The sequence below is a fragment of the Natrix helvetica genome, assembly GCF_964273705.1.
Source record: "Natrix helvetica genome assembly, chromosome: Z".
NCBI classification, from domain to species: domain Eukaryota; kingdom Metazoa; phylum Chordata; class Lepidosauria; order Squamata; family Natricidae; genus Natrix; species Natrix helvetica.
Window position 1 is genome coordinate 103,586,251 of NC_138554.1, and position 18,647 is coordinate 103,604,897.

Here is an 18,647-nt window from a genome sequence, read left to right on the forward strand (position 1 = left end):
AACTTTAGGAGCTGAAGTGATAGAAGTGGTGCCTGGAGTGTTGGTGAAGACTAAAAGTGAACCTGATCAAGCCTAGATATGATAAGTTCATACTATGGTGATCAAGGGGCTAAATGTTATGCGTGTCTCCCGTATTGTGTTGGTTGACTGTTAATTGATGGCACTATTTAAGGTACCCATCTGTTCAATAGGAAGAATTTAACAGGTAATTCTGTCTGTCTCTCTTGGCTTCTCTGTTTGTGTTTGTATGTGTGTGTGTGTGTGTCTGTTGGGGAGGGGGTTTGGCTAGAGCCAGATAGTTATCAATACATTTTTATGCAGGGGGGTGATGTCTATAGCCTTTAAAAAAATACTACACTCTTTTCTTTGCATCAATCCATTCTGAAGCTTGGTTTGGGGGGTAGATTGCCAAAAGAACTGATCTATACATTTTCCTGGAATTGGAGTAGCTGTTCAGTTTCCAATTGAGTTTTATGTGCAATACTTCACATTAGAAGGAATATTATATCCAGCCATTATAACCTTTGAGGCCAGTGAGGACTATGAATACATATTCAGCTCCAACCCAATCCTTTCCTATGTTGGTTTATCCTATTGTTTTTTTTTCTTTCCCAATAAATGAATTGTTGCATCAAACTATTCCTGCTTTTCACTCTGAAGAATGGTGAAAAATCATAATAAAGATATTTGATGACCAAAAATGTCTTACACAAACAAAATGAAAGACAAAGATATATTTAAATTTAAAGATAAATTGAGGATAATATGCCGGTTTGTCCCGAACCAGTCAGGGGAGTTCTATACTGGAGGTGGTTGCAAGATTGACACACCTTCCATCCTTGTTCTTTGCGTTCACCAACCCATCTTTTTGGTATCCTATTGATGTATTCTAATTGTGTTCCTTTTTCAATGTTTATTTTCAGCTATTTCTGGAAGGCCAGTAAATAATGAAGGTGTTATAAAACACAAAGTTTAAGATTCAATTTTAAAAACTTTATTCACAACAAACTAAAATACAAACAGGAGATATTACAATAATTAAACAGACTAATCAGAATTGAATTAATCTGTTGAAATACAGACCAAACTCTCTCCATACGAACTTCTTACCAAGTTCCTTTAAAACCAAATGTCTTTTCCTAATTTATTTTCCTCCAGTCAAAAGATGGAGTGAAGGAAGAATTCACTTTTTATAAGGTGTATGGAGTAGCTTTCCTATTTCTATCACCACCACACTAATGGTCCCTCCTATTTGCATAACTTTATGGCAAAAAATGTTGGATTTTCATGGTTTCAAACTGTTTCCTAGTGTTCTCCGAATTCAAGCAAGAGACTGTTACTTTATTTTTTCAGGTTTTTTCCATTCCGCTCCCCCCCCCCCCAATTATAGTGTCTTTATTCATATTTTATTTCTTTCCTTCTTGATTTTGTTTTATTGGGTCTCCCTCCAAACGAATTGTTAGTTCGATTGTGGCATAACTCTGAATCCAGCTATTTTTAATTCTGAAATATTGTAATAAGTAACTTTGTATAGGTAGTTCGTGGCTTATGAACATCATTGTGACCAGAATTTCCATTACTAAGCAAGGCAATTGTTTAGTGAATCATGTGTGGTTTTGCTATCATTTTTGCCATGGTTATTAAGCAAATCCCTATACTTATTAAAGTGATTTTGGCTTCTCCCTTTGACTTTGCTTACCAGGAGCCAATTGGTAAGGTCCTAAATGGCGATCACATGATCCTTGGAGACTGCAGTCATCATAAATATATGTGCTTGAATTTTAATCAGGTGACAGTGAGGATCTTGCAATGGTCTAAATGCAAGGATCATTCACACCACTTTTTTCAGTGCTGTTATAACTTTGAATCTCTAAATAAATGGTAGGAAATTGAGAACTAAGTCCACACCCAAGGCCCAAAATCCCCACTTCTGTTTCAAGCTGTTCTTTTAAATGCAAATCTCAGAATAATGCACAGAACAAAAAAACCTGGTATATTTCATCCTAGCAAAACTATGTATGATTGATTATTTAAAAAATTGTTTTGATATTTTTATGCAAAGTTGACTAAAAATCTATTTAAATTATTTATTCTATAATTTTAAAAAAACTAAAATTAATGGTTATACATTGTAAGGAAGGATTACCATACATACGATCTATTCCAAATATTACTAGAATGGAGTTTTAGTAATAGAATAATACACTGAAGACTATTTCTTCAGAACTGAAGTACTATGGTCTCAGCCCAAGGATTTTCACACATATAACTGCATCAATTGAATACCAGCCAGATTTACATTACATGATGTGGGAATTCAGTAATTATTTCTAGATTCAGTCTAGAATGGAATAAGTGCTATTGACCTCAAAGGCATCATAAAAATATTTAAACACATACTTTTATGTACATACATCAACTTTATGAAGCATTTTGAGAGTTGGTGCTAGAAAAGGGTTAAAGAAATAGTTTTATACTGCTGTCTACTTGACCAGTAAACAAATCTAAATAGCAGCAAATAAAACTTAGATCTTGACTTTATTTCTATTTATTCTATTCTCCTTTAATTCTACCTGTAATTAAAATTTCTTTTGTCAATAAAATGATAAGAGTACCCCAAGTATTTGATGTGTTCAGAAAAAAATGTTATTATTGAAAAACAACCTCTCGTCACTGAGTAATTCTCTGTTGATAGCCACAGTGATCGAGGGATTCATGCAAGAAATTACTGAAGGGGAAACACTTCTGAAAACAAAGTTTGATGACATAGTATGAAATGTCTATTTTTCCCTAATAATGTGTTTTTAATGTGTTTTTAATAAAATAAGCCAATGATGTGTTGTAAAATAAATTATGGATCAGAGTATTCAGGAGATATTTTATTACCATATATTAAGCTTTACAAGTTTTACTGAAGCTCATTAAAAGCACTACAAAATTATAACCTTACAGAGAAGAAATTAATTGTATAACATAAAACATAGACTAAGAGGGAATGGGGATTGAAGGGAAAGAGAAAAAGTCAAGACATAAACTACAAAAGGGTGCACTAATACTGATTAAAACAAAGCAATAATTTCTTTGGAATGAGGGGAAGACAGGTAAGTTTTCAAGGGACGAAGTCAGAATTTCATTGCTTTTAAGAGTATGATGTAGATCAAAAGTGCAACACCAATACACAGGTTTGTTGTATATAGGCACAACCTAATGAAGAAAAACAGCTGATATTATGCATAACATAAACTAACTTACAATAAGGCAGCACACAGTTTGTATTGCAACCTTGGCACTTACGTGATTGGATAATATTTGGCATAGCAGTGAAATGATACACAGAAATTTTTTGTTGTGGCTTTCCCCACATTTTTCTTTTTATATAAAAAGTATGCAATCCCTTTGAACCTTGACTTTTTTTTCTGATTGTTAACATTACTCTTGTAATGGTAATAGTAATCATATACTGTTTTTTTTTAGAAATTGAAATCATTTAGAAACAAGACCATATGAAATTTTCAGAAATAATGAAGTTACTACTGAACTAATAAATTTAGGGACGGGTTGAGCAAAGCCTCTAGTGCCTTATGAGACAATATGGTTCTAAAATCATGTCTATTTATGTTATTTGATTGTAGTATGCAATCAAAAAGTAATTTTTAAAGCTCTTTAAAAGTTGTGCTAGTTGTTAAACTCAAAAGTTTTACAAATTACTTAATAATCTTTGCTAGAAGACCAGTATTACCTACATTTTGGAAGCATTTTTTACAAATTTTTTAACTCATTTGAATTGCTTGAAACCAAGTCACCTACAGTCATGCCCTACAAAACATTCCTTGTATTCTTTTCATTAAATTTGACTGAAACAGTTATTTCATCAAAAATCTGAACATACTCCTGAGGCAGTATTTTCATTTAAAAAAAATCAAACAACACTATTCTGTAATCTGTGATATACAGTTATGCAATATATGTTATGTATTGATAACAATTTAAAATTAACTTTTTAAAAGTATTTTATAATGTTATAAATGGAACTTATTATATGTTAACTACACATCATATATTGGCATTCATTTGCCTGTACATGTATATTTCCTGCCCTCACTTAAACTACTACAAAACACCAAACATTGGTGCTTACATTGCTAAAAAATCTTCAGGTTAAAAAAAATCCCTACTAGGAGTTTTTCTTTACATTTTAAAACAAAATTTAAAGTATCCTTTCTCTTTCAAGGATAACTTCTTTCTAAATTTGAATTAAAATAAAATTTAAATTTTATCAGGTGAACAATGACATTTAAAGTGAATTTGCAAAATAGAAAGAGCTTTTTGTTTCAGAGTGCAATCATCAGGATGTTTAATATCAGTGGACTCTTTTTCCACTGAAACAGAAGGAAGGAAACAGCAGCCAATCCATATGTGACACAGTGTAGAAATGTTAGCTAAAGTAAAAGTTAATAGTATTTACTACTGCTATTTATGCTATTTTAAAAAAATTAACCATTATTAACAATTTTAATGGAATTATTTGCATAGAACAGGGTTATGCTTTAAAAAAAAGACTTCTGAGTAAGCATTGCAACACAAGATAAGGCACATGTTTTTTTCTGTAATATATGAAATTCAAAAACAATTTTAGGAGATGAATACTCCTACAAGATGCCTGTTTTACCCTGTTCTACCTGAAGAATGCAAAAAAGCAGCTGAACATAAAATAAAAAATCTTAATCTCTTACAAGAAGCCTTACCTGAAGCCCTAAAAAGCAGAATTATACTTAGTAGAAATAGAAAGCTAAAGTAATATCCTTCGCTTTCAAACAAACTACAGCAACAAAAGAACAGCCATAAAATGAAGACTACTAATTTTCATAATGAATAACTTCTCCTTTCCTACAAGTGCCTTTTGAAGATAACGAAGCTACTTTGTTAGGCACTTGGGCTAACGGTAAAGAAGTAATGCAATGAAATTTGTTGTACAAAACCTAAAACTGCATTTCATCTTTTCTATCAAACTTTCTATTAAAGTGCTAGAACCTGAAGTGTAAAATAAAAGAAGAAATGGAAAATCATAAGCAAGTACGCAATTAAGCTATATGCTTTACTTGCTCTTCTGACTAGAACACCAGGTTCAAAAAAGCTTGAAGTAATGTAATAAATTTTTATGCTATTCCAAATGAGAATCTCTGAATATCCATTTTATTTTTAAAACAATAAAACCATTTGCCTTATCTTATGCTCTAAATGTGATGCAGCAATTATATTACAATGGTGCATATTCTCACTGACATGTGCACACTTTTAGGCTATAGGAATAGGTCCAACTTCCACATATAAATATCAAGTTTTGAATGACGTATTCTATATGCATGCATATTAAGTGCAACATCTGATTTTCATTCTCCACTTAAGAGTCTTGATCAAACTCTCTGCAGGACTTTGTTGCTGAACTACACAAAACCATTAGATGCTAAATCTGAGAATGATCTGGATTCAGTTGAATGATGAAGTGGCTGAAGATGTGTCCCAGGTTGAGTGCTGACAGCATCTAATTGCTGTAGATAATCATCATGCAAGTTTTCTTCAGCAAACATACTCTGAAACTGGAAAACAGACAAACTTTTATTAAATAGAAACCATCTAATCTATCTTAATCTACAACCAGTTAAAAATGATATTACACCCAGAAAAAATAATTTTATTGCTTAAATAGAAAGAATTGGACTTAACTAATTGTCCCAAGTTGCACTGAAATCAATATACCATATTTTTTGGAGTATAAAACACAACTTTTTTCTCCAAAAAAGAGGGTGAAAATCTGGGTGTGTCTTATACACTGAATATAGCATTTTTGGCCTCCCGAAACTCCGCCCCCCACACATCCCATTTTTCTCAAAAATGGACGTGTAGAGGGTTTGGGAGCCTGCAAAGTGCTCCTGGTGGCTAGGAGGGCAAAAACAAGCAAAAAACAGACCAGTTTTTGCTCCTTTTTGCCCTCCCCAGCCCCCAGGAGCACTCTACAAGCCTCTCAAAGCCTCTGCATGGCCTGTTCTTTGCAAACAACAGACACATTTTTGTTCGTTTTTGCCCTTCCCAGCCCCCAGAAACACTTTGCAGGCCTCTCAAACTCTCTGCATGCCCCATTTTTCACAAAAAATGGGGCGTGCAGAAGATTTGGGAGGCCTGCAGAGTGCTCCTGGAGGCCAGGGAGGGCAAAAACTTTTTTTTAAAGTTTAGCTTTTCAAAATCATGGTGCATCTTATACTCCGGTGCATCTTTTAGTCCGAAAAATATGATACATTTATTCATTATGAAAAGTTAACTTAACCTAATTTCGAAATAGTTAATTTAGGAGTGGTTAATCCCTCAAACCCCACATTTCTATTGGACAATGATTTTGTCTTATCCTCAGACCACTGTGGAAACAGCCCAATATATTTAGTTATTCTATTATTAATAAAGAAGTATTTCTCTCTCTCTTCAACAAAAATCTTGCTTTACAAAGTATCTATGACATCTTAATGATGATGATGTCTGGGACTATACTGGCTTGCACAGAGCTACCTGATTGTGGCTTTGAAGACAAAATAGATTTGCTGTTATATTGAGGTCCAGTGGCCCATCTGTAGGCTGTTACACTGGTCTGTAAGGGGGAAAACAGCTACCTGACTTAAACAGAGGAAAATATCACTCGTGAGTTATATTTCAGATTAGCTTGTTATAAATTTTTCTCAGAGTTTGATAAATATGGTACATTTCAAAAACTATAAATCCTGTATACTTTATTATTTACTATTAGAGGCAGTTCATTTGGTGTATACTTCCACATCATTTTGTCTATTTCATGTGCTACTTCTAAGTCTTATTGGGTATCACTTGCTATTAGCTGTGCTATTTTCTTGGACTTGTATTATTTTATCCCTGCTAGTTTCTGATTCGTTTAATTGCACAAATAATAATCGAACAATATTCAGAAGATAAACTGGAATTTTCTATATTTTAGCCTACTATAACAGTGAGCACATATAACAGTAAAAAACTCTACAAGACTGTTTTAAAAGTGTTATTTCCATACCTTTGATGGCTGTTGTTCCAATAATACAGGATCATACTGCATTTGCTCTGACCCGTTTGCATGGGCTTCAGACATACACTGATACATTGACAAAGCACCAGCATAGCATGCCTCCGAAGTTTCTGTAACTTGCTGAGAGTTCTGCTCACAGGACTGACTTTCAGGGACTTGAAAACAGTTGAGAAAATCTAAATCAGAAGAACTTGGAAAAGTAGACAGATTAAAGTTTTCAGTGAAAAAGTCTACCTCTGTAAAATCTGGGAATTGTGACATCATGCTGGTAGGTTGCTTGTAAGGAGCATATTCCTCTCTGCAGGCATATGATGCTGCACTGTCTTCAGATTTGTAAGGGAACTCCTGAGTTATTTCTTGTATGTCAGAAAAGTCAAATGGTTGTATCTGCTGTTGGGAAGTGTTAGAAGTTGTGCTGCTGAGAGAGTTCCAGTCTGTGAACATCCCATTTACCTGCATGTGCTTCATCTTCTGGCACAGTTGCTGTTGCTGTGGCAGCTGCTGTGGCAGCTGCGGTTCCATCATTGTTGGTATCTGCTGCTGATCTATTTGCTGCTGCATTAAACAGGCAGAATTCTGAAACATGGGCTCCTGTTGCTGGCAACTTGTATACAAGACATCTGTCTTATTTAAAGACTCCTGAACATAGGTCAGGATTTCATCAGTTATGTCACCATCTCTAATCTCATCCACACCAGCAAAATCATTCTTAAAAAAGTCATTGTCCTGCTGAAAATTAAAGTCTATATCATCAAAGTCAGTCTCGAGCATATTCATGATACTGAACAATTCACTGTTTTTGTTATCCTGAAAAAGCCCTACATTTTCTTCGGGGACCATCAAGTTACTATCTTGAGGACAGTCAGTCAGCTCTTGTTTGAGGATGCTATTATTCCCTACTGATAAAAGAGCATCCTGCCAATTTCTGGCCATCATGCTGCTCAATTCACCTCTAGTGTCTGCAAAAAAGTCCCTCTCAAGAGATATTTTATTTGAAGCAGGTGGGCAAAGATAAACTGATTCATCCTGCTGCAACATTGCTCCCAAAAGTGAATTGGGATCAACAGAGTCTTTGCACAGTACAGCCTTGGAAACAGCTCCTTTTCCAATACCACTTTTAACCTTTGTCTGAGATGAATCCATTATACCAGGCTGAGGAAATACTATTTCATACAATACAGCCTCACCTGTAGCAAACATGAAAGGCAGTTTCATATTGCGCTTTCGTAAATGCTCTGCCCCCTCTTCATCTCTGAATTGAAAAATACAGAGAGTAAAATTAATTGAATTTTAGTAGTGAAATATCTAAGTATGCACAGAAATAATCTAACAGAAAATCTAGATTGTTAATAATTATAAATATATTATAATCTATTAACTTGATTATTAAAATGAGTTTGAACACGTCTAAGTGAGAGAATAGGAGCTTACAGAATGCAGAAGCTATAAATTAAGAATACATAAGAAATATAAATTAGTAAAAAATAACACTTGCAGGATGGGTGGGACGCATCATTAAATTGATCACTGTATAATTCTTTGTGGTCCTACAAGAATTGCATTCCCAAACCAAATTTTATTGCTTTTTTATTTTAAAAATCAAGCTTACAATAGCAGTAGCATTTAGACTTATACACTGCTTTACAGTGCTTTACAGTCCGCTCTAAGGGTTTACAGAGTCAGCATATTGTCCTCTACAATTTGGGTTCTCATTTTACCGATCTCAGAAGGATGGAAGGCTGAATCTATCTTGATCCAGGTGATATTTGAACTGCCAAACTGCAGTGAGACGGCAGTCAGCAGAAGTAGTCTGCAGTACTGCACTCTGACCACTGTGCCACCACAGCTCAATGTTTGGGATTTTTTGCTTATTTGTTTGTTTTTAAATGATGATTTGCCTTCCTCCAATACTATAACAGAGAATTTCTTTTTACAAAAAAACTGATTACAAGAAGAGTGGATAAAAAAATCAAAAAAGGGAAAGTGAAAATATGACTGAGCATTTTTATCATTTGTGCATATCCTATTTTCTATTTTTACTTTTGTGTGAAATGTATCCTTTAAATCTTTAATGTCATAAGGGACTATTCTTTGTGTGGATGCTTCTATTAATAATTCTATTAAATTTTATTCCAACCACTTTATTTTATAAAAGGGATTTGCCTTCTATGAAGCATTTTTGTTACAAACCTAAAAACATAAAATAGTAGGGGAAAATATTTGAAATGGCCACAAATCTTCATTACTTCATAAATGATTGCAACCACAAAGAGCTATGTGAAACATAAAAAGTATGTGAACAATAATCAAAATTTAATGGCAATACAATCATTTTTCAGCAGTACACATTTCCAATTATTTACTTTAAAACAAGCCATACTAATTATATGAATTATGAACATTTTGAACTTTTCATCATCAAATACACCTCTATGAAATAATAAGGAAAATAAGCCAGCCCTGATCTATATTAGGATATGCTGATTTATCTGATTTAGGAGTTGATAGTTATAAACTTATCTTGGCAGCTACTTACGTAAGAGGTCTCTGTGTAGCAATGATATAATCTGGTCTTCCATTTTTATAAACTAGGCGAGCATTTGCTTGAACCCAGGCCCATCGATTTTCCTTGGTAAGAAGTCTAAATACTGTCATGCCACTTTCTCCAGTTTTTATCACTAAAAGTAAATACAGAAATATTTCAATTAATATACTTATATTTAATATTCATATTTATTAGCATACTTTCATCAAATTCTTATACAGCTGAGTAAACCATACCTTGGGTGAAAACAAAATTAAAGATCTTAACACTCTTAAAATATCCTAATAATTACTTTCAACAGGTCTGGCACTCAATAGATATACATTGGTTATCAATATTGTCCACCATTTATTAGAGGAGCAATATTTAAATAAGATAAAGATATCCTTTACTTGCTGTTCTGTATTGGTGAAACAGAGAGCTGTTTATAAGAACAAATGAAACACGATGACAATACTTCCATTAAGGAAAGGGGAAGAGTATTTCTGATAAAACATTTTTAGAAGAAGTTCAATCAATCAACATAAAGTGTTGATTTAAAAATATTTAAATACAGCAAAATACTGCAATACATTCTTTGCCTTTAATATACATGTTCCAACTGAAAACGGATCTAGTGGCAGAAAATACAGAGTGGGATGTGATCAGAATATGTAGGTTCAAGCAAAAATAATTCACATGGGCATATTAAAATACTGCCTCTTCCAACATAAACTTATAATTAGTAAAAGGAGATGTCTAAAGGAAAGTTGAAAAGAAAATATATATTAGGATATACTTAAAAACTTATTCTGGCACTTATTTCTCTCCTTATCAAGCTCTCATCAAGATATATCTCTTACTTCTGACATGGTTCTCAGCACAGTAAAGCATATCGGCTGCATGGATAAACTGGTATCCTGTTCCTCTCATGCAAAGTTCTGCCTCAGTGTAACCCAGCACAATTCTTCCCCTGAAAGATATATTTGACACAATTTTTTTATCAGTCACTCAGAGAAAAAAAAATTACTAACCACATCATCAGTATCAGCATTCAATGGGTCAGTTGGAAAGAACAGCTACAAGCAAGAGCATTACTACAACTGTTCTTCACAACAGAATGAGTGGAAATGTCAGAGCATCTGTTTAAATAATGGGGAAAAGGGAAACACGGTCTGGCTCTCTGCAGTTACTATCTCAAGATATCAGTCCTTGAGCTGTACAGAATCAGCAGGGGCTGTTCTGACCAGGATTTATGACTTTTCAAAACCTTGGGGGAAAAGAAAAAAATGTTCTGGGGCATGACACCCTCTAAGCAGAGATTAAGAAAACTGTTTTACCTGCTCCCAGCAGCAAAACAGTCATTGGATTGGGAGGGTGTTACAAACAATGCTGCCCTCTCTTTTAATAATGCCCAAGAGGACATTCTAAAAGGGATGCGCCTTTCAGAATCCCCAAGAAAAGCCTTAAGAAAAGAATCTCACATGTATTTTTACATGTTTTGTGGGCATGAGAAAAAGAATGCATATTCTTAATTATTTGTGATTGATGCTGAAATTGTCTGAAAATACTTGGGGGAAAAGTAAGATTAATATTAAATAAATAAAGCAACAATGTGGGCATAAAACTGAATATAACATAATTTAGAGGATTTTGCTAACAATACTTGTATAGAAAAATGACCTAACCAAATGTAGCTGCCTTCCTAAATATATTTCTAAAACCTATTATATGAAAAGTATCAGTGGATTATGATTATTCTGAGCAATAATTCTTTATATAACAAATGAAGTAAGACTGAAAAGCAAATGGTACTGATGTTTTAAAGAACTGTCCTTACATGTTGAAATTATGGTGTACTACTCAGCAAACAAGCACAAAAATGTTCATTATTTATCTTTTTAAACTTACTTTGCATCACATCCAATTGGTGTGAAGTCCAGTTTATGTTTGGTTCTGAAAATAAAATTCTTTGTACGAATTTCAAGAATGGAAGGCGGCTGAAGTGGAGTAGCCACTGCAAACAATGCTAGCTGGGGCGATATAACAGTTCCATCTTTCCCTTTCTTGTTCTGACCATGGAGAAACTTCAATCGCCCTTGAAAATTCATAGCCTTTAGAAGAAAAAAAAAGACGTAATCATATTCTTCAGTTTTAATCCATATTTATCTCCTCACAAAAGACAACTGCAGTGAAAGAGAAATTTGCAATTACCGGTACTGGTATTTGTTTAGTCATCGTTCAACATTACAATGGCACCGAAAAAAGTGGCTTATAATTGTTTCTCATGCTTACGACCACTGTAGCATCCCTATGGTCATGTGATCAAAATTTGGTGCTTGGCAACTGGCATGGATTAATGACAATTGCACTGTCCCAAAGTCATGTGATCACCATTTGTAGCATTCTCAGACAGCAAGTCAATAGGGGAAGCCAGATTCATTTAACAACTGCATGATATACTTAACTCATATGATTTGCTTAACGATTATAGCAAAAGAGATTGTAAAATGTGGCAAAACTCATTTAACCATGGCTTAGAAGTGGAAATTCAGGGCTAAATTTTGGTCTAAGTCAAGGACTACCTATATTAGTATCACTAATATATACTTTGGTATATAGATAGTCTTTTACTTACAACCATCTTTAATGACCATTCATCACTGAAAAAAGTGACTCATGATCGTTTTTCACACTTTGCAGCACCTCCATGGTCACATGATAAAAATTTGGTTGCTTGGCAACTGACATATTTATTACAGTTTCAGTATCCCAGGGTCATGTGATCACCTTTTCGATGTTCTGACAAGCAAAGTAAAAAAGAGGAATCCAGATTCACTTAACAATCATGTTATTAACTTTAATAACTGTGGTGATTCACTTAACAACTATGGTAAGAAAGGTCATAAAATGGAGCAAAATTATCTTAACAACTGTCTGCTTACCAATGGAAATTTTGAGCTCAGTTGTGGTTGTAAATCGAGGGCTACCTGTATTAATGTTAACGTTTCTTGAAATTATTATTCTAAATTAAAATATTTCATGATAGTTTCTGGCTGCAGGTCTAATATGAAAATCAAAGCAATCTGTTTGCTGAAATCTTGATTCAAGAAAAGTGGGGGTGTTTCCTTTTCAACTTTATGGTACAAAGCAGGGTCTCGAGCCCAGTTTAAAATCTGACCATTCTCTCTTCTATTATGTCAAGAAAGAAATAATTATTTTGCCTTTTAAAAGACAAAGGGATAAATAAAGGGCAATGTCTTAAAAGCAACTTAGATCCTTCAAAATTTTGGAAGTTACTTTTCAGTTTTCTGACGCTTGAAGGTTCGCCTCAGAATAATAACTACAGAAGTTTTATGGTTATCCTAAGCTTTCTTTTTCATTGTGAGTGGCACTGAAATACCTTTAAAAAATCCAAGATAATCTGACATATGTGCAATGGCTCCAAGGTAAACAGGTGTAAACATTTTTAACTACTGAAAGGCATTCAATTGAAAACTTAAAGGACTGCACTTCAATGTCCTACTGTGATTCTTATGTATATTGAAGACTGGAATTAGAAATGGAACTCTTTGAATGAGAGATATAAACACCCCGTTTTAAGGTTTAGCTTGAAAACATCTTTTTTTTATTGCAACTCCTCATATTCTTATAGAATGTGTTAAGATATCCATAAAGGAAACGGCTTCTTGTGAACTTAAAATAGGTGCCATGTAATTATCCTAAAGCCTAAATATTTAGAACCAGTCTGGTCTAGTGTTTAAGGTACTGGAAGAAATCAGGAAAGTGCAGTTCCAGTCCTACCTTAGGTATAAAGCTGGCTGAGTGACTTTGGGACAATAATTCTCTCTCAGCCGAACCCACCTCATATGGTTGTTGTGGGGAAAATGGGAGGATGAAGGAGTATTATGGATGTTCATTACTTATAAAAAAGTAAACTCAGGATAGGAAATTAAGATTAATTAAGAACCATTTTGACTTTAAAAAATTGTTCTTGCCTGCCTAATAAGCAGGATATTGCTATTTCTAAAAATTCCATTTTAAAATGGAAAATAAGTTTAATTTATGAGTTAACGTAATGGCATTGTCTGTCTACTGTTTATTCTTTTCAGATATTGAAGATTTCATAAATCACAGTTTGCAATGTGTGAATTCTCAAAATTAACAATGTTTTAGTAACCTTTGTAATGTTTTGGCTATTTTCCTTTGCTATTCAATGTGACCTGTGCAGAAGTGAATCTGATTAATAATTGCTCTTATTTCCTGGTAGTGTAGGCCAAATTAATAATGCAAAAGGTCAAGGGAATCCTTCTTGCATTCAGAATACATGTATATCTGATTTTCATTATTTCCTATGCTATTTAAAATTATATTTTTAGAATTCTTTCAAAAATCTTCTTCCAACTTTTCTGTAGATTCTGTGGTAGTCTTCCCTCCCTAGTTCCATTTACTTTTCTGGGAATGAGGGAAAACTTATCGAACAAGAACTTTTATGAATTCTAATATCTCTCTATAATGGCTTCCCCCCACTTCTTTTCCTTTTATGCAGTAGTGTTAAAATTGCTGCTAGTAGTATGCCACAACTGCAGGTTTCTTATGACACATTAAAATATACTATACCTATTTTGCAACGTAGTCTTGAGACATTATGACCTACCAAATGTAGCTACTTTCAAAGATTTTTTTCACTGATTATGCTCTACACAATTTTGTGTACTTACCATATTTTTCGGAGTATAAGACACACCTTTTTTCCTCAAAAAAGAGGCTGGAAATCTGGGTGCGTCTTATACATCAAATACAGTATTTTTTGCCTCCTAAAGCCCCGCCCCTTCACCAAAATGGTGGTACATACCCTTATGGAGGCTTTCAGAGAGCTCCTGGGGCCTGGGGAGGGCAGAAATGAGCAAAAAACGGGCCGTTTCCCGCCCCCTCAGCAGCACTCTATAAGCCTCCATTAGGCTATGCATGCAATTTTTTTGACAAAAACCGGGCCTGTTTTTGGGAGGTTTGCAGAGTGCAAACACATTTTTCTTCCCCTTTTGAAAATCAGCTCTTTAACTGATAGATGAGAATTACATTGATCAATACAATACAATAGTAGAGTTGGAAGGGACCTTGGAGGTCTTCTAGTTCAACCCCCTGCCTAGGCAGGAAATCCTATACCGTTTCAGACAAATAGCTATCCAACATCTTCTTAAAGATTTCCAGTGTTGGGGCATTCACAACTTCTGGAGGCAAGCTGTTCCACTGATTAATTGTTCTAACTGTCAGGAAATTTCTCCTGTTCTAAGTTGCTTCTCTCCTTGATTAGTTTCCACCCATTGCTTCTTGTTCTACCCTCAGGTGCCTTGGAGTATGCTATCATGTCTCCCCTAGTCCTTCTTTCTCTTAAGCTAAACATACCCAGTTCCTGCAACCATTCTTCATATGTTTTAGTCTCCAGTCCCCTAATCATCTTTGTTGCTCTTCTCTGCACTCTTTCTAGAATCTCCACATCTTTTTTACATCGTGGCGACCAGAACTGAATGCAGTATTCCAAGTGTGGCCTTACCAAGGCATTATAAAGTGGTATTAACACTTCACGTGATCTTGATTCTATCCCTCTGTTGATGCAGCCTAGGACGGTGTTGGCTTTTTTGGCAGCTGCTGTACACTGCTGGCTCATATTTAAATGGTTGTCCACTAGGACTCCAAGATCCCTTTCACAGTTACTACTACTGAGCAAGGTACCACCTATACTGTACCTGTGCATTCCATTTTTGTTGCCTAAATGTAGAACCTTACTCTTTTCATCAAGTGCTGTACCAGCAGAAACAAAGTCTTAGGTGCTGCAGATTGTCAGCGATTTTCTTCTCCAGCACATGGATAAATACATCTGGAAACATCTATCTACCTACCTACTTTCTCTCCCTACATATCTACTGTATTTCTCTCTCTATCTCTTTCTATTTCTGTCTCTATCCCTCTACCTACCTACCTACACACACGCTCTCTCTCCCTACCTACCTACTGTATTTCTCCCTCTCTCTCTCTTTCTCTCTCTCTCTATCCCTTTCTCTCCCTACCTACCTACTGCATTTCTCTCTTTCTCTTCCTCTCTATCCCTCTACCTACCTACATTTTTTAAAAATTTGCCTCTTCAAAACCTTGGTGCGTCTTATACTCCGGTGTGTTTTATACTCCGAAAAATATGGTAATTAGCAGATATTATGTAATGTTTTGTGGTAACAAGCTTTTATAGGATAATATGTGTAGGATAACGAAGGTGTGATGGAGAGGCTATAAACCAAAGATTTGCCATAGAGCATTGCTATCATGAGAAATTAAACCATTCACTGAAATCAAATAATTATGTACCCACCAAAAATCCAGATGAATTATCCAAGAGACAGCGTAACCTACAAATGAAATTTCGCTCCATGAAGGACGAATTCTCTGGGGGAAGCTGGTCAGGGTTGTAATATGTTGCTGTTTGTTGAAAGCCATTATCTCCTATAAGGGGGAAAATAACCTTAGAACCCCTTTGAATAAAATTTGCATTATAAAACTTGCAATTTAAGTCACTGCCCAACCAGACTTTGAATGGCATGCTAAGAAGGTATGCAGCAACAAAAAGTGAGTGAAGAAGAACAATTAAGTGAAATATTGTATTCAATTACTTTATTATTTAATTATGACATTTTATTTGTCACACACATAGTATAAATGACAACCTTTTAGATTTTAGGAATGAGATTGTTTCATATGGAAAGGTATGTATTCTTAGGCTTTCTCTTCTCAATTTTTCTTTCCTGAAAACTCATGTAATTTTTTGTTCATAACACAAAACCTCCGCTGTTTTCCCTTAGTTGCTTTTTTTGTTTTCAACATTATTTACTCACTTCTAAACAGACAAATTTAACTGATATATATTTTTAATTTCAAATCTATCATCTATCTATCTATCTATCTATCTATCTATCTATCTATCTATCTATCTATCTATCTATCATCTATCTATCTATCATCTATCTATCTATCTATCTATCTATCTATCTATCTATCTATCTATCTATCATCTATCTACCTACCTACCTACCTACCTACCATTGGAATTAAAAATATAGATTATCTATCAATTATCTATCAATTATCTATCAATTATCTATCAATTATCTATCTATCTATCTATCTATCATCTATCTATCTATCTATCTATCTATCTATCTATCTATCTATCTATCTATCTATCTATCTATCTATCTATCTATCTATCTATCCAGCCATCCACCCTTTATCAAATATCTATCTATACATCCTACCTCTACCTACCTACCTACCTACCCTCCCACCCATCCTCTATATATCCATTATCTATCTATCATCTATCTATCTATCTATCTATCTATCTATCTATCTATCTATCTATCATCTATCTATCTATCTATCTATCATCTATCTATCTATCTATCTATCTATCTATCTATCTATCATCTATCTATCTATCATCTATCCACCTCACACAGATCATATGGAAAATCAATTCTAATTTACAATTATTGTCTGACTAAATTAAACCTTTAAATTTAATGTATCAAAATGTTTTTATGAGCAAAGTAAGCTATATATTTTATAAAGTTGACATGTACTTAAAATAAGTGGTAGTTATTACTTCTATCTGCCTCAAATTATACTTCTTAAAGAGATTGCAGTTTTTTTAAACTTTTCCTTTAAAAACTGATAGATGCATAAAATTAAGGGCATCTTGTATAGCTGTAGTTTTCTGATGTAAAGTAGCAAATGCATTATGAATTATCTTTTCAGTTATCTGTAAATTTTAAACTGATTATGTACTTACTTGCAGTTATCAGATCCTCACCTTGCATTATCTGTCCAGAATCTGTGGATTGTATAGGATTAAGAGCCCAGTGAATCTGACGCTGGAATTCTGGTCTATCTTCTGTGTGAATTAATTCAAATACACACTGGTGTATAATGTCAGACTACATTGAAGAAATAATAATAAAAATATTTCAGGCATTTTATTCACCAAATCTGATTAATAGAATGAGCGCCAGAGTTTATCTGAGTATAATTGAGAAATAACACAGGGAAATGATTTACATGGAAAAAAACCTACTGAATAAGTTAAATACTTTTTTATCATTATGGAACAATATTACTAGCGAAGAAAGGATAGACTAAGCATAGATAGACTAAACATCTAGAATCTAGAAATGTAGGGTCCTTGGTGCCTTCTGCGGTTGGTTGTTTTTTTAGCAGAGGTTTCACTCTCTCCAAGAAAACAACCAATGTCTGTAGCCAAAACAACCAAGCTCAGAGAGCCCCAAGAATGCCACAGTTCAAGTATGAACTCCAAATATTCTCTTCAATTGACAACTAGATGTATGTGGAACAGAAAGAAATCTGGAGTGGGTTTCTTAAGAAGAGATGTGAACATGGAAATGAATCTAGTCCATTCATCCACAGAAGAGGATTACAGGATACAGTTGGAATCCAAACTTAAACTTATATAGTAGTTTAAAAACCTAACCCTAACATATATTTAAGCCACCATGTTGCCTTTTTAATAACATTTCTTAATTTTTAAGGCTTCCTATATTCATTGGAATGCTTGTTATCTGTGAAAACAGTAGATGACATTAGGGAGAGACATATAATGAGGACAAACCATAATTTACTATGCTCCGAGAAGTTAACAGCTCTGGGGGGAAAAATTGAACAGAGAGAAAAATGAATACGTTTTCTTTAAAATGAGTCCCACAACACTTCCTGGATTATCTGTGCACCCCACTATTTTTTTCAGTGAGCCAAGCAAGTGATGTTTAAAAAAGTTGCATTTCACTAGATAACAACAATATAATATAAATTGTTTTAAAAATCTATAATTTAAATGCATACCTGCTGGAAACCCAAATAATCCTGGATTGTAGAAGACACATAAAATATGTGGGCATCTGATGTGACAACTAGCACAAAGCCATTTAATGCCTGAAAACAATAGCAATATGGGTTTTAAAAAAGCATTGGTTTTAAAAT

At 34.1% G+C, this 18,647-nt stretch overlaps 1 protein-coding gene across 1 annotated transcript in view; it reads right to left on the reverse strand.

Annotated features, from left to right (window-relative positions):
- Window positions 1–2,864: 2,864 nt before the first annotated feature.
- Window positions 2,865–18,647, reverse strand: part of AHR (aryl hydrocarbon receptor) — a 68,796-nt gene continuing 53,013 nt past the window's right edge. Inside the window, exons 4-11 of the mRNA XM_081933743.1 lie at window positions 18,510–18,599; window positions 17,467–17,590; window positions 15,970–16,100; window positions 11,517–11,719; window positions 10,469–10,578; window positions 9,618–9,759; window positions 7,070–8,333; window positions 2,865–5,597 (exon numbers count right to left, since the gene is read on the reverse strand). Coding sequence (XP_081789869.1) covers window positions 5,445–5,597; window positions 7,070–8,333; window positions 9,618–9,759; window positions 10,469–10,578; window positions 11,517–11,719; window positions 15,970–16,100; window positions 17,467–17,590; window positions 18,510–18,599 — 2,217 coding nt within the window. The 3' untranslated portion in view covers window positions 2,865–5,444. The remainder of the gene's footprint in view (window positions 5,598–7,069; window positions 8,334–9,617; window positions 9,760–10,468; window positions 10,579–11,516; window positions 11,720–15,969; window positions 16,101–17,466; window positions 17,591–18,509; window positions 18,600–18,647) is intronic.